At 49.0% G+C, this 14,349-nt stretch overlaps 2 protein-coding genes across 2 annotated transcripts in view; one reads left to right on the top strand and one right to left on the bottom strand.

Moving 5' to 3' along the window:
* The window catches only part of Canx (calnexin), a 37,443-nt gene extending 31,277 nt beyond the window's left edge, over positions 1 to 6,166 (bottom strand). The window contains exon 1 of the mRNA XM_048334307.1: positions 6,044 to 6,166. The gene's annotated coding sequence lies outside the window, so the exon portion shown is untranslated. The remainder of the gene's footprint in view (positions 1 to 6,043) is intronic.
* Cby3 (chibby family member 3) lies at positions 5,471 to 6,260 on the top strand. The gene has a single exon (XM_048334309.1). It carries the CDS (start codon positions 5,807 to 5,809, stop codon positions 6,236 to 6,238), a length of 432 nt encoding a protein of 143 aa, XP_048190266.1. The 5' UTR covers positions 5,471 to 5,806; the 3' UTR covers positions 6,239 to 6,260.
* The last annotated feature ends 8,089 nt before the right edge of the window (positions 6,261 to 14,349 follow it).

The raw sequence follows: 14,349 nt of genomic DNA, 5'->3' as shown, positions 1-14,349 counted from the left end.
CACATAAACAGAAAAAGTTGGAAGTGGTGCTGGGGCACAAATGGTAGAGTGCTAGCCTTGAGCAAAAGAAGCTCAGGACACTGCCCAGGCCCTGAGTTAAAGTCCCAAGACTGGCAAAAAATGTGCAAAATACTGACCTAGGGAAGGGAAAGAAAAACAGGGTGTAAGATATCACAAGAAATGTACACACTGTACCCTTTTTGCACAACACCTTGTCAAAAAATTTGTGTTCAATTAATAAATAAATTTTTAAAAATGTGCAAAATACTTGAAACAACCAGTTCCTCTCAGTGGATAGCAAACACAATAAAAAGATGTTCAATGTAACTGCTTGAGAAATGCAAATTAAAGCCAGATTTAGACACACAATGATAGTGGCCCCAAAATGTTTTACCATACCAACTATTGGCTAGCAGGTAGAGGAACAGAAACTTTCACTCTTGTAGAGGATGTGGTACAACCAGTTTGGAGAAAGGTTGGGCAGCTTCATAAAAAGATAAACATGTTCCTGCCCTATGACCCAGACATTCCAGTCCCAGGAATTCATTCAAGGGAAATGAAAGCATACATCCAAGCTGGGCATGGTGGTGTGTGCCTGTAATCCTATACATGAAGCTACAGCTACAGGACCTCCCATTTAAGGCCAATCTGGGCTTCATAGGCAGAAACTCAAAACAAGAAAAACAAGAAACAAACAGAAAAAGCACATATCTACTCAAAGACTTGTACAAACTTGTCCTTAGCTGCTTAGTTGCTTGATCTGTAGTTGATCCTGAACTGGAAACCCAAATTCTCATCAGCAGGTAAACTGAAAACAAATCTGTGTAAATGTGCAACATGTATAAATTTCAAAATAATTATGCAGCAAGAAGCCAAAGTCACTTGGCCAAAGAATACATACTGAGGCTGGGAATATGGCCTAGTGGTAAAGTGCTCGCCTCATATGCACGAAGCCCTGGGTTCAATTCCTCAGCACCACATTATGTCGAAAAAAGCTGGAAGTGAAACTGTGACTCAAGAGGTAGAGCGCTAGCCTTGAGCAAAAAGAAGCTAGGGACAGTGCTCAGGCCCAGAGTCCACGCCTCAGGACTGGCAACAAAAATAAAACAAATAAACAAAGAATACATACTGAATAATTCAATTTACATATAAAATCACTGAAAATTGATTGCAAGTACAGGAACTTTTTGGATAATGGATATCTTCATTCTGAATTATCAAAGCATATCAACGTGGACATTAGAAATGTATGTGGTGTATTCTATCAATTATACCTCAAGAAAACTATTACTAAGTTGGGCGAAATGCATTCCTGAAGTCCCAGCTACTGAGTAGGTTGACAGGCCAACCCCATGAGCCCAGGAGTTCAAGGCCAGACCAGGCAACCTAAGGAGTACACGCACTGATGACAAAAGAAAAACTATTAAAGAAAAAAAGCTCAAGGTGTGGCCGTCACCTCCTATGTGGTCTCTTGGCCCTTGGGAGCTCCTCTGGAGGTGGGTCAGGCCATGCAGAAGGATGGATCAACTAGAAGGACCTGGGGAGGAGGCCTGTGAGGTCAGAAATGACAAGCAGGTGATGGCAGTCAAGAGTGCGATTGGCAAGGACTGACTTCATTCCCTCCCACCATCCCTAAACAAGACATTTGTCCTTCTGTGCACTGCTCCTTTCTGCTTCTAGACCCCAGATCTCAACAGGCTGAAGTCTCAGGCAATGAACAGGAAGTGCTTTTCTGAGTACCTTTTCTAAATTAATTCCTACCCCTCACCTTGTCCCAAAGTCTCTTGGCCTATTTTTTTTCTGCTTTATTTTCTTCACTGCATGAACCACCATTAGAAACCTTGACCTATTTGGTAACTTCCTTGCATTTTAATGTTCCCTTCTTTTCCTCCTCCCTCTATGTTGCTGGGGTTCCACCCAAACCTTTATTACTAATGTACACTCCTCCCATAGCAGCTGTTAGGTGGTAACGTACAGCTGCCCTCACCATGAACTGGCTGAAATTGGGGCTCTAAGGAAGAGTGAGGCTACAAAATGCTGACTTCCTTTCCTTAAGGAGACCTGACTCTGGGCTGTGGTAAGATAGCTTACGCTAAGGCCACACTCTTGCTTTAGCTTTTCTCCTGCTCTTCTCTGGGGCCCCACTCCCTTTTGACAGCATTTTACTTGTAACTGTCTCTTTTTCTTGTGTATGTGTGTGTGTGTGTGTGTGTGTGCGCGCGCGCGCGCTGGGGGTTGAACTCAGGGCCTGGGCTTTGTGTCCTGTAGCTGTTTTGCTTAAAGCTGATGCTGTACCACTTGAGCCACAGCTCCACTTCTAGCTTTTTGCTGGGTAACTTGGAGGTAGGAGTCTCATGGCATTTCCTGCCTTGGCTGGCTTCAAACTGCTATCTTCAGATCTCAGCCTCCTGAGTAGTTGGAATTAAACACATGAGCCACCAGTGCCCGGCTTCATAACTCTCTTGAACGGGAACTTTCATCTTAAGCTGCGCTTATAGGGAGCCCATGCATGACATCCCATGTCAGCTTCATGAAGCACTGCCTCATTAATTCCGTTTTCTGTTGCTACAAGAAAATACCTAAAGCAAAGAGGTTTATGGAACACACAGTGTTGGAGGTCCAAGAGCATGGCTGCAGTGTCTGCTGGTTCTACTGAGGCTTTTCTGGCTGTTTCACAACAGAGTAACAGTGCACAACATGGAGGGAGTGCATATAGCTAGGATTACAGGCATGAGCCACTAGTACCCTGTCCCAGTCTCACTTTTTTTTTTTTGCCAGTACTGTGGCTTGAACTCAGGGCCTAGGCACTGTCCCTGAGCTTCTTTTTGCTCAAGGCTAGCAATCTTCCACTTGAGCCCCAGCGCCACTTCAGGCTTTTCTGTTTATGTGGTACTGAGGAATCAAACCCAGGGCTTCATGCATGCTAGGTGAGCAGTCTACCACTGAGCCACGTTCCCAGCCCCCAGGCTCACTCTTTATAGCAATCTTGACTTGCAAGAACTAACCCATACTTCAGACCAGTGTTAATCCAGTCCAAGCACAGTATTCGCAAGGGTCTAACTGCCTTCCACTAGACCAAAGAGCATGCACTTAACATGTACAAGGTCCTTAACATGGACAAACACACACACACATACACACAAAGTTCTCATGACTAAAATCAGCACTGAGCTTCCAACACACAAACTAATCACATCTAAACCCAATCAGTCCTAGAATAAATTAAGGTACTAGACTCTGCTTATGTATATCTCCCACCCCATTTTCCTGCCAAGAAATTCCTAGTTAGCCAGACACAGAGCATTGAGTCTGTAGCTCCAGATGCTTAAGAGGCTGAGGTAGGATGATTATTGGAGCCCAAGTGTTTGACGTGAGCCTGGGTCATATAGTGTGGTCTTGTCCACCTTACTCCCCCAGAAAAAAAGTTTAATGAGGGACTATCTTCAATTCTCTAGAATGATCAGAGCACAGAATACAAGTGTTGAATAAATTCATGACATGAAGGCAAGGGTGAGTCAAAGGTCCATGCTTTTAATCACTGGGCTGTCAACACCTCTTCTATCCTGGGGTGGCCTGGGGTTGGGCTTGAGGCATTGTGAGTCATAGCTAGTACACAGGAGCTGAGTGGTTCAGAGATGTGGCCAAACCTGGGACAGCAGCTTGGCACCTCCAACCCATCTTCCAGGTGAGACACACAAGTTGCAGATGTTGGGGAAAGGTCTGGCCCTTGCAACTTTGAGAGTGGGCTGGATGAGGGATTCCAGGGATGAGAATCTAGTTCCCTGAACTAGACTGAACTAGACCGGGTGACTGGGAGGGAACCATCCAGCCTCTGCCCAACTGGGAGGAGTGTGTTGAATGAATGAAGGCCCATTCATTCTCTTTTCTATTTCTCTTTTCCCCTCCACGGGCAGAAGAGAAACAACAGCACACGATAGAGCTCCTATTCTCATACAACAGAAGTGGCACTAACTAAGAGGGGTGTGTATAGACCAACAGAGAGAATGAAACTGGTCTATTTGTTATTGGACTTTAGATCCCTTGAGGTTGTGGTCTGCTTGGAACAACAGTTAAACTTAGTGTGTGCAGCACGCATTTCCTAGGTAAAGGCACATGCCCCTGGATGTCACTACATCTGTTTTGATGACAAGAACAGGTTATGCTGTTCAGAGCAGGGCCTGCCAGGGATCAGGCTCAGGTTCAAAGTTGTCCAATAACTGAATGATGGGAGCAATCATAGTGCTGGTTATACTAGACATCCCACAATGCTCTGAAGGCTCCCATCTAACCTTGACTTTGGAATCCTCCCCAGTACAATGAAGACTAACCTGATGAGCTTGTCTGTTTGAGCGCAAGGTACAGTGTGGGGCCAATGGCTCAAGGGATAGAACACAAGGTATCCAGGTCCATCCTTCCAGCTTCCTCCTGTGCGAAATCCAGGACCAACTCTACCCAATTCTTCAACACGTGTGGAGCACAAAACTCACCCCCATCTTCTCTCCATGCCCATTAGCCATGCCCATTGCAGCTGGCCAATTTCTCTAAGAGCCTACACAAGTAGGCTCTACTACTGGTCTTTCCTCATCCAGGACCCTGTCTGGGGGCAGCAGCAATCCTAATCTTTATTGTTTTATTTTGAACTTTGTTTAGTGCTGATCCTGGGGCTTGATCTCAGGACCTGGGCATTGTCCTTGTGCTGGTACTTCTTTTTGCTCAAGGTTAGCACTCTTATCACTTGAGCTACAGATCCACTGCCAGCTTTGAGTTTACTGGAATAAGAGTCTCACAGACTTTCCTGCTAGAGCTGACTTTGAACCACCCTCCTCAGATCTTAGCCTCCTGAGTAGCTAGGATTACAAGTGTGAGCCACCAGCACCCAGGACTGGACTGAAATTATGGCATAGTCTCTAGCACACAAACAGCTCATGATGCAATCACAGGTACTACTTGTTCACTTGTGAATCAAACTCTAGTCTTCTTTTCTTGCTGGTCCTAGGGTTTGAATACAGGGCCTGGGTACCTATCCTTCTTGCTCAAGTCTAGTGCTCTACCACCTGAGTCACAGCTCCATTTCTGGCTTTTTCTATGCTTCAAATGGTTATCCTCAGACCTCAGCTTTCTGAATAGCTAGGCTTACAGGCCTGAGCCATCAAACCTGGCTTTTCCCCCAGTATCTCTTTTGCTCAAGGCTGATGCTGAACCATTTGAGCCACCAGCTCCACTTCCAGCTTTTTGCTGGTTAACTGGAGGTAGGAGTCTCATGGAATTTCCTGCCAGAGCTGGCTTCGAACTACGTTCCTCCGACCTCAACCTCCTGTGTCGCTAGGATGACAGGGGTGAGCCACTGGTGCCCCGCTGGTACTAATCCTGTGGGTTTATCTAGCTTATACTCAGGGCCTGACTTCCCAAAGTGGTCTTTGGGCAAGCCTGCGTGACTGGGTTGGCAGGCCACGTACTTAACCCGGGCCTTGACTTGCAAACGGGGCCACGGCGCTGACCCAGGGCCATCTGCTCCTCAGCAGTGCCACTGGCTCACCCGCATCACTGAGGACACCAGGGTTCCCAAGACAAGGGGGTGTGCAGCCTTTGGGGACCCTGGCCCGCCACCCCCAACCCCCCCCCCCACTTTCCATCCCGCAGCTCCCCGAGGAGGCCCCGCCCATCATCCCTCGCCCTGGAGGCCTTCGAGTGCCTGGCTTGGAGCCACGCCACCGGCCGCCTGTGGGAACGGCTGCGGCAGTTCTGGGCGGACCACTTCTCGCGCCGTTTCTCGCCGCGACGGCCGCCGCTGCGCCGCATCTCGTCCATGTCCACCTTCTACCTGCTGGACCACCGCACGCGCCAGGCCGAGCTGGGCCTGAGCTACGGCGCGCCGCGCACGCGCCTCAGCGACGAGGCCTTCGTGTTCCGCGGGGGCCGCTGGGCCGCCGAGGGTCAGCTGACCCGGCCGCGGCCGCCGCTGCCGCCGCCGACCCTCTCCAACTGGAAGCCGGCGCAGGTGCAGCGCACCAAGAGTCAGGTGCTGTTGGAGGAGAACAACTACCTGAAGCTGCAGCAGGAACTGCTCATGGACATGCTGACTGAGACCACGGCGCGCATGCACCTGCTGGAGAAGAAGCTCGACCCCGACGTCAGCCCCGCCGCCGCGGCGCGCGCCTGGCAGAGGAAGATGCGCAAGCGCGACAGCGCCGCCAGCGGCGTGCTCATGATCCAGCCGCGCGCGCTCGAGTCGCGGTGACGTAATAAAAAGCCCGGAGAGGCGCACGCGCGCCTCGACCCTCGGCCCCGGGGGTGGTAGTTGGCACGTCTGGGCCGCACGGCGCATGCGTGGGGGGTGGCGGGACGGGACGGGCGGGTTGCCGGCCGCTCGGCGGGGACCGGGCTTGACTCCCTCGGTGGGTGCGGCGGTGGGGGCTGGCCGGCGAGGCTGACCGGGACCCGGGGCCGTCTCACGGCCACTGGGGTGTGTGTGTGTGTGTGTGTGGCGGAGGGCTTCCCACGACGCTAACCGGGCGAGGTGGGATCGTGCCTGGGGGCGCCCGCGGCGTGAGCGCCCTGCTGGGGCTCGGACTCCCCGAGCTCCGCCCGACCCCGGGGAAGCGTTCCGGAGACCCGGCTGGGTGCGGAGGCCCCACGCCACGCCCGTAACCGTAGCTGGGGTGGATGGCGGCTGAGATGGGGAAATCGCCGCGGTCCCCAGCCAGCCCCCCGCCCCCCCCGCCCCGGGCGGGAAAGGACCGCGCGCGGCCCTCATCTCCACTCCACCGGCCCGAGTGGTAGGTAGTTCCAGCCTGGAGGACAACGCTAAAGGGCCGGGGGTGCCGAGTTCAAGTTCACCCCCCCCCCCTTTCGTAAGTCCTGCAGGGCTTGGGCCATTTTTTCCTGGGTCTGGCGGATGGAGGGTTGTGCGTATCCTTGTCCATCGTGGCTGGCTTTTAGGGAAACAGCAGGGGTTAGTTACCCGGCCACTGTTGGTCTATTAAATCAAGACGCCATTATATCCTTCACGGACAGTTTTGTTTTGCTTTTTGGGGCTTGAACTCCGGGCCCGGGGATTGTCCCTGAGCTAGGATTACAGTGAGCCACTGGGGCCTGGCGCATTGGCAGTTCTCTTGAGCACTGCTTCTGTATTTTGGTAATGTGTTCACATTACGGTGGAAGAACTCATGGTTACAAATGCTGTGAAGTACAATTTCCTTTAAAAATAAACGGCTCTTAGGCCCAAAGAAACATGGACTCTGGTCTCCCTCATAGGGAATAATTAGCACAGGTTTAGGCTAGTCACAGCAGAGGATCACAAGAGCCTAATAGCTATGCCCTTATGAATGCATAAGATGATGCTAAGTGAAATGAACTCCATGTTGCAGAAATGACTGTTATATCACTGTTGTAATTACTTTCAACATGCGATGTGAAACCGTAGCTTCCATGGTTGATCCTCTGGTATCCCCTTCCTGTGGTTGTACCTGCACTATCACTGTATCTTATCTGAGTACATTGGAAACCGTGTATACTGGTATTAGAACTAGGAAAGTGAAAGGGAATACCAAAATCGAGAGACAAAGGATAAAAAGACAAACGACTACAAAAGCAATACTTGCAAAACTGTTTGGTGTAAACCAACTGAACAACTCATGGGGGGAGCGGGGGAGGGGGAAGGAGGAATGAGGGAGGAGGTAACAAACAGTACAAGAAATGTATCCAATGCCTAACATATGAAACTGTAACCTCTCTGTACATCACTTTGACAATAAGACAAAAAAAAAAGAAAATTAGATAAAATAAATGGCTCTTGGGAACCTCTCATTTCTAGAGATGGAGCCATCTAGCGTTTATGCCAAGTGGAAGCAGAAGGTGCCCCTCAGGTGGGAGCTGGGCCCCGGCCAGTACCTGCAGCTGGACGCTGGCAGCTGGGGCGGAATGTCCAGATGGCTCAGCCGCAAGTGGCTTGGCTGGGGGCTCTGCTCCCAGGCACCCCGTTTCAGGTCGTCATCGGGCGCCTCAGTGGAAGTGACTGTGAGCCCACTGAGCCTGACATCACTGACCAGGAGCTCTGAGGAAACAACCAGTGCAGCAGCTGGCCTCCATCTTTAGAGAAAACAGATGTGGCAGTGTATCCAGAACCAGGGGGACGGTTAAGCTCTGTGAGTGTCCTTGAGCTGCTCACACAGTGCAGAATTTCATACAGATGGATTCGTCTAACACCTGTAACCCTAGCTACTCTCCAGGCTGAGTTTTGAGGATTGTTGTTCAAAGCCAGTCCTGAGCAGTACCCACACAAAAACAAAACCCATGGGAAATCAACTATGATTAAATGGTGGATGGAATCTATTGTTAATAGCTTCACTGTGTCATAGGGGCCATGGAATAGGCTCATTGAAGTGGTATAGAGTTGGGGGCTGGCAAGTGGTTTTTGTTATTATTGTTTTATGTAGTACTGAGGAATTGAACCTAGGGCCATATGTATGCTAGGCAAACCCTCTACTTCTAAGCCACATTCCCAGCCCTGGAAAGTGTTTTTGTGATGACCAGTGGTTTTGTTTTTGTTAGTCGTGGGGCTTGAATTCAGGGCCTGGGCACTCCCTGAGCTTTTCCCCTCAAAGCTAGCACTCTGCCACTTTGAGCTACAGTTCCACTTCCAGTTTTCTGTTAGTTAATTGGGGATAAGAGTCTCAGCCTTTCCTGTCCAGGCTGGCTTTGAACTGCGATCCTCAGAAGCTGGGGTTACAAGCTTGAGCCACAAGTGCTCCCCACACCAGCTGTTCTGATGTTATTTTGAGCTAATAGAAGTACTTTTTTTCTTTCTTTTTGCCAGTATTGGGGCTTGAACTCACGGCCTGGGCACTGTCGCTGAGCTGCTTTTGCTCAAGGCTAGCACTCTACCACGTGAGCCACAGCACCACTTGCAGCTTTTTCTGTGAGGATATGTTGTGTGTGTTTCGTGTTTGTGTGTGTGTGTGTGTGTTGGTCCTAGGACTTGAACTCAGGGCCTGACTCCTGTTCCTGAGCTTCTTTTATTTTTTTTCTCTACCACTTGAGCTATTGCTCCACTTCCAGCTTTTTGGTGATTAATTGGAGATTAGAGTCTCTTGGAGTTTCCTGCTGGTGGCTTATGCCTGGAATACTAGCTATTTGGGAGGCTGAGATCTGAGCATCACTATTCAAAGCCAGCCCGGACAAGAAAATTCCCTGAGACTCTTATCTCCAATTAATCATCACAAAAAGTTGGAAGTAGAACTATGTAGCTCAAGTTGTAGAGCACTAGCCTCGAACAAAAAAACTCAGGAACAGAGCCTAAGCCCTAGGACTGGAGTACACACGCAGGCACACACATGCTTGTGTGTGCACACACACACACAAATACCAAGCCCCAAGGGTTTATTTCTTTTTTTTCTGGCCAGTCCTGGGCTTGGACTCAGGGCCTGAGCACTGTCCCTGGCTTCTTTTTGCACAGGGCTAGCACTCTGCCACTTTTGACAGTTTTCTGTATATGTGGTGCTGGGGAATCGATCCCAGGGCTTCATGTATTAGAGGCAAGCACTCTTGCCACTAGGCCATATCCCTAGCCCGCCCCAAGGGTTTCATAGGCAAACTCTACTAAATTATGAAGGGACAGATTATTCCACAGAAAACAAATTCTTCCAGAGAATAAAGAACATTACTCAGTCTGTCCAATGAACCTTGATGGCCAAGCCAGGTAAGAATAGCTCATCAGGTCCATCTCAGAAAGGAAAACAGCAATTGAATTGGAAACAAAGTAACAAAGAAGGAATGCAGCATCCCAATTATTTGCAAACCAAATTCAGAAGTGCCTTAAAATGGCAGTGGTCAGGGTTGGGGATATGGCCTAGTGGCAAGAGTGCTCGCCTTGTATACAGGAGGTCCTAGGTTCAATTCCCCAGCACCACATATACAGAAAATGGCCAGAAGTGGTGCTGTGGCTCAAGTGGCAGAGTGCTAGTCTTGAGCAAAAACAAGCCAGGGACAGTGCTGAGGCCCTGAGTCCAAAGCCGAGGACTGGCCAAAAACAAAACAAAACAAAATGGCAGTGGTCATACCCAGGTTGAGTTTATCTTAAGGACACAAAGATTGTTAGAAAAACTAGAAATAACATAGAATGAGAAAAAACCACAATCTCAAATAAAGAAAAATGATTAGCTAAAAATCAGTATCTGGGCACCAGTGGCTCAAGCCTACAATCCTAGTTAGCAGGCTGATGAGGCCTAAGGATGCTGGTTTACAGCCAGATCATGCATACAAATCTATCACCCTTAACATTATTACAATGTATATGGAGGGCTGGAATGTAGCTCAGTGGCAAAGTGCTTGCCTAGAAAGTACAACGTCCTGGGTGTGTTCCTTGATACCAAAAAAGGAAAAGACAAAATAGTACAGTTTTTTATTTTTTTTTATTTTTTATTTTTTATTTTTTTTGGCCAGTCCTGGGCCTTGGACTCAGGGCCTAAGCACTGTCCCTGGCTTCTTCCCGCTCAAGGCTAGCACTCTGCCACTTGAGCCACGGCGCCGCTTCTGGCCGTTTTCTGTATATGTGGTACTGGGGAATCGAACCTAGGGCCTCGGGTATACCGAGGCAGGCACTCTTGCCACTAGGCTATATCCCCAGCCCAATAGTACAGTTTTTAAAAGAACTATATAGGGTATTTCATATTAAATCAACTTCATTAATCTTTGTGTGTGCCAATCCTGGGACTTGAACTCATGACTTGGGTATGGTCCCTAGGAGTTCTTGCTTAAAACTAGCACTCTTACCACTTGAACCACGGCTCTGCTTCTGGCTTTTTGGTGGTTAAGTGGAGATGAGAGTCTCATAAACTTCCCTGCTTTGTGTGGCTTGGAACTGTGATCCTCAGCTGTCAGTCTCCTGAGAGGCTAAAATTACAGACATGAATCCTGGCTGTCCAGCTTTTCATACAGTGCCCTAGAATGTCCTTGGGCCTGGACAGCCAGGCCCGGGGGGCTACGCTGGTAACTCACTCTTTTTTTTTTTTTGCCAGTCCTGGGCCTTGGACTCAGGGCCTGAGCACTGTCCCTGGCTTCTTCCCGCTCAAGGCTAGCACTCTGCCACTTGAGCCACAGCGCCGCTTCTGGCCGTTTTCTGTATACGTGGTGCTGGGGAATCGAACCTAGGACCTTGTGTATCCGAGGCAGGCACTCTTGCCGCTAGGCTATATCCCCAGCCCCTGGTAACTCACTCTTTTCTCCTAGCCTTCGCTCCTAACCTTCTGGACCACCACAGAGACTCTGCCTACAGAAGCCAGGCCAGTCAGATGGTACAGAATGTGCACTTGATCAAAAGAACAGGGGCTTATCAATGTGTAAGACCGGAACTTTAAGAGCAAGATTTCAAACGAAAGCCAAAGTCCTTCCCATGCCCTTGATGCAATGTCACAGGGGGAATTGGCGACAATACCTGTTTTCTTCAGCCACTCTGAAGGCACTCATCAGGAGTTTCTCTGAGCCTGGCTCACCTCTCCAGGCTCAGCTTCTCCCGGGGCCGGGGTGGAAGTACGGGGATCTGGCGCCCTCTGCTGGTCACACAGTTTCCTTGCACTGGTAGAATGCAAGGGGTGGGTTGGTTTGTTCTGGCTGGGCTTTGAGGTTTGGGTTGATTGCTCCTCTTCCTCCGTCCCCTTTGGTCTATAATCCTAGCTACTCAGGAGACTAAGCTCTGAAGGCTTCATGCATGCTAGGCAAGTGCTCTACCACTAAGCTACATTCCCAGCCCTCCACTTCTGATTTCTGAGTGACTAATTGGAGATAAGAGTCTCCTGGGGACTTTTCTGCCCTGGCTGGCTTCAAACCTCTATCCTCAGATGTCAGCCTCCTTAAGTAGATAGGATTACAGGCACGAGCAATGGCAGGTTGGGGAGTGTTTGCATACAAGTGTCTAGAGATGACATCCACATCTCTGTGTTCCCGCAGTGCTAGGAATTGAACCTAAGGCCTCATTCGTGCTGGGTAAGTGCCAAGCTATGTTGCCAGCCCTACATCTTATACAGGCGGAAGGTGATTTTTAAGCAACATTTTTATTGTGCTACTATTTTGATGTTTTAAACCATCACATGAGATCAAGTGTGTGGCTTCATGTCAGCACTCAGAAAGATCTGGAACATTTCAGACCTCAGATCTTTTTTTTTTTTGGCCAGTCCTAGTGTTTGAACTCAGGGCCTGGGCACTGTCCCTGAGTCTCTGTGCTCAAGTCTAGCGCTCTACCACTTGAGCTACAGCACCACTTCCAGCTTCTTCAGAGTAATTGGAAATAAGAGTCTCACAAACTTTTCTGCCCAGGCTGGCTTCAAACTGAAACTCTCAGATCTCAGCCTCCTGCCATAGCTAGGATTACAAGTGTGAGCCACCAGCGCCCAGCCAGAGTTCAGGTATTTGAATAAGAATGCTCACTCTGTACGAGCAAAGGAACAAACAGTTTTCTTTGAGAATCCAGAGTTTTCTTAGATGACAGCTAAAATTATCCCCCAATCAAGGCCAGCAGGATTCGTTTTCATGCTGAGGAGACTGTGTGACTACCTGCTCTGGCAGGGAGTATTCGCTTTATAGAGGAATAACTTGCCTTTATTGTGCTCCTCTGTATTGGAGAGGCCAGTTTCGGACCATTGCTCACTGCTCTGACAATGAGGGAAATGGTAGGGACCCACTTTTGTTCCTGGGTGCTGGAGCAGGAGTTAAGCATGGTTAGAGAACTACTGAAGTACTGTGAGTGATAGTGATGGCCTTTATTATAAGCACCTCTCTTTTTTCTTTGCCAGTCCTGGGCCTTGGACTCAGGGCCTGAGCACTGTCCCTGGCTTTTTGCTCAAGGCTAGCACGCTACCACTTGAGCCACAGTGCCACCTCTGGCCATTTTCCATATAGTGGTGCTGAGGAATTTTCAAACCCAGGGCTTCATGTATACGAGGCAAGCACTCTACCACTAGGCCATATTCCCAGCCCTTATAAAGTACCTCTTATATTAATCTTTCTCTTTTAAATGTGGTGAGATGTTGAAGATCAGAGTGACATGATTCCTTAATTGACAGCTCTAAGAAGCTTCCATGGGGCCCTGGCTGTCTTGAATGGTTGAGGACAGGGAGAAGGCAGACTGCCCTCTCCGGTCAGCACTCCACAGACACCTGAGCTGCTCTGAGCACTCCGCAGACACCTGAGGAAGTTATATGATAACCACGTTCGCTGCCAAAGCACAGCTCCGGCTCCTGGCGGCATTGCCCTAGCAGTCGGCTAGCACCAGATGTATTGCTTTCACAAGTCCTGGTGAATTCCAGATGACTCTGCAGCCATTCCTACTCAGGCCAGGAGGGGGAAGCACTTCCCCTGGTGACCCAGCAGAAGACCGGTGATTGGTGTAAACACAGTCTCTTCATTTGCATAGAAGATGCTAGGGGACATCATCATGGGTGCAAACAACAAGCATTACATCTGCATGAGAGGACTGCCATGATTGGCGCAGCGTATCACCTACATCATGTTGAATAAGCAAAAAACCATTGGCCTGAGGGTCTCTCTTTTTTTGGTACTGATTTTGAACTCAGGGGCTTGAGTTTGCTTAGCTGGTGCTCTACAGCCTCTTTGCTGATTATTTTGGAGATGAAGTCTCATACAATTCTCTGCATAGGTTGGCTGTTTCTCAGCCTCCTGAATAGCTAGCATTACAGGCAGGAGCAATGAGTACCAGGCTCTGAGTTTTGTTTCTGCACTTTGAGTTCATATGTAAACAAACTAAAACTCAACTTAGTATGTTTTACAAAAAACAAGAAACCACCACAACCACCACCATCAACAAAAAAGGATGTTTCTATCATAGGCAGCCAATTGACAAGACCATGCCCAAATAAACTGAATACCTTATATCATGATACCCAAATAAGACAAATGCAGATCAGGTGATGCTCAGGCCCTGAGTTCAAACCCTACAACTTGACCAAAAAAACCCCAAAAAACACAACTGTCAAAATGGTGAGTTTTTGTTAGGTATCTTTTATGACAGCAACATTTATTTATTTATTTTTGCCAGTCCTGGGCCTTGGACTCAGGGCCTGAGCACTGTCCCTAGCTTCTTTTTGCTCAAGGCTAGCACTCTGCCACTGGAGCCACAGCGCCACTTCCGGCCGTTTTCGATATATGCGGTGCTGGGGAATCGAACCTAGGGCTTCATGTATATGAGACAAGCACTCTTACCACTAGGCCATATTCCCAGCCCCGACAGCAACATTTTAAAATGTAAGGAATGTAACTTTTTAACAGAGGATTGAAGAATTGAACCTGACTGAACCTTGGGAAGATAGAGCTGGTACCTGGTTAGGGGCTGGGGGGGGG

Source organism: Perognathus longimembris, chromosome 25 (assembly GCF_023159225.1).
Source record: "Perognathus longimembris pacificus isolate PPM17 chromosome 25, ASM2315922v1, whole genome shotgun sequence".
NCBI classification, from domain to species: Eukaryota; Metazoa; Chordata; class Mammalia; order Rodentia; family Heteromyidae; genus Perognathus; species Perognathus longimembris.
Note: the sequence above shows the minus strand (reverse complement) of the source record. Positions and strands in the feature narration are given on the sequence as shown.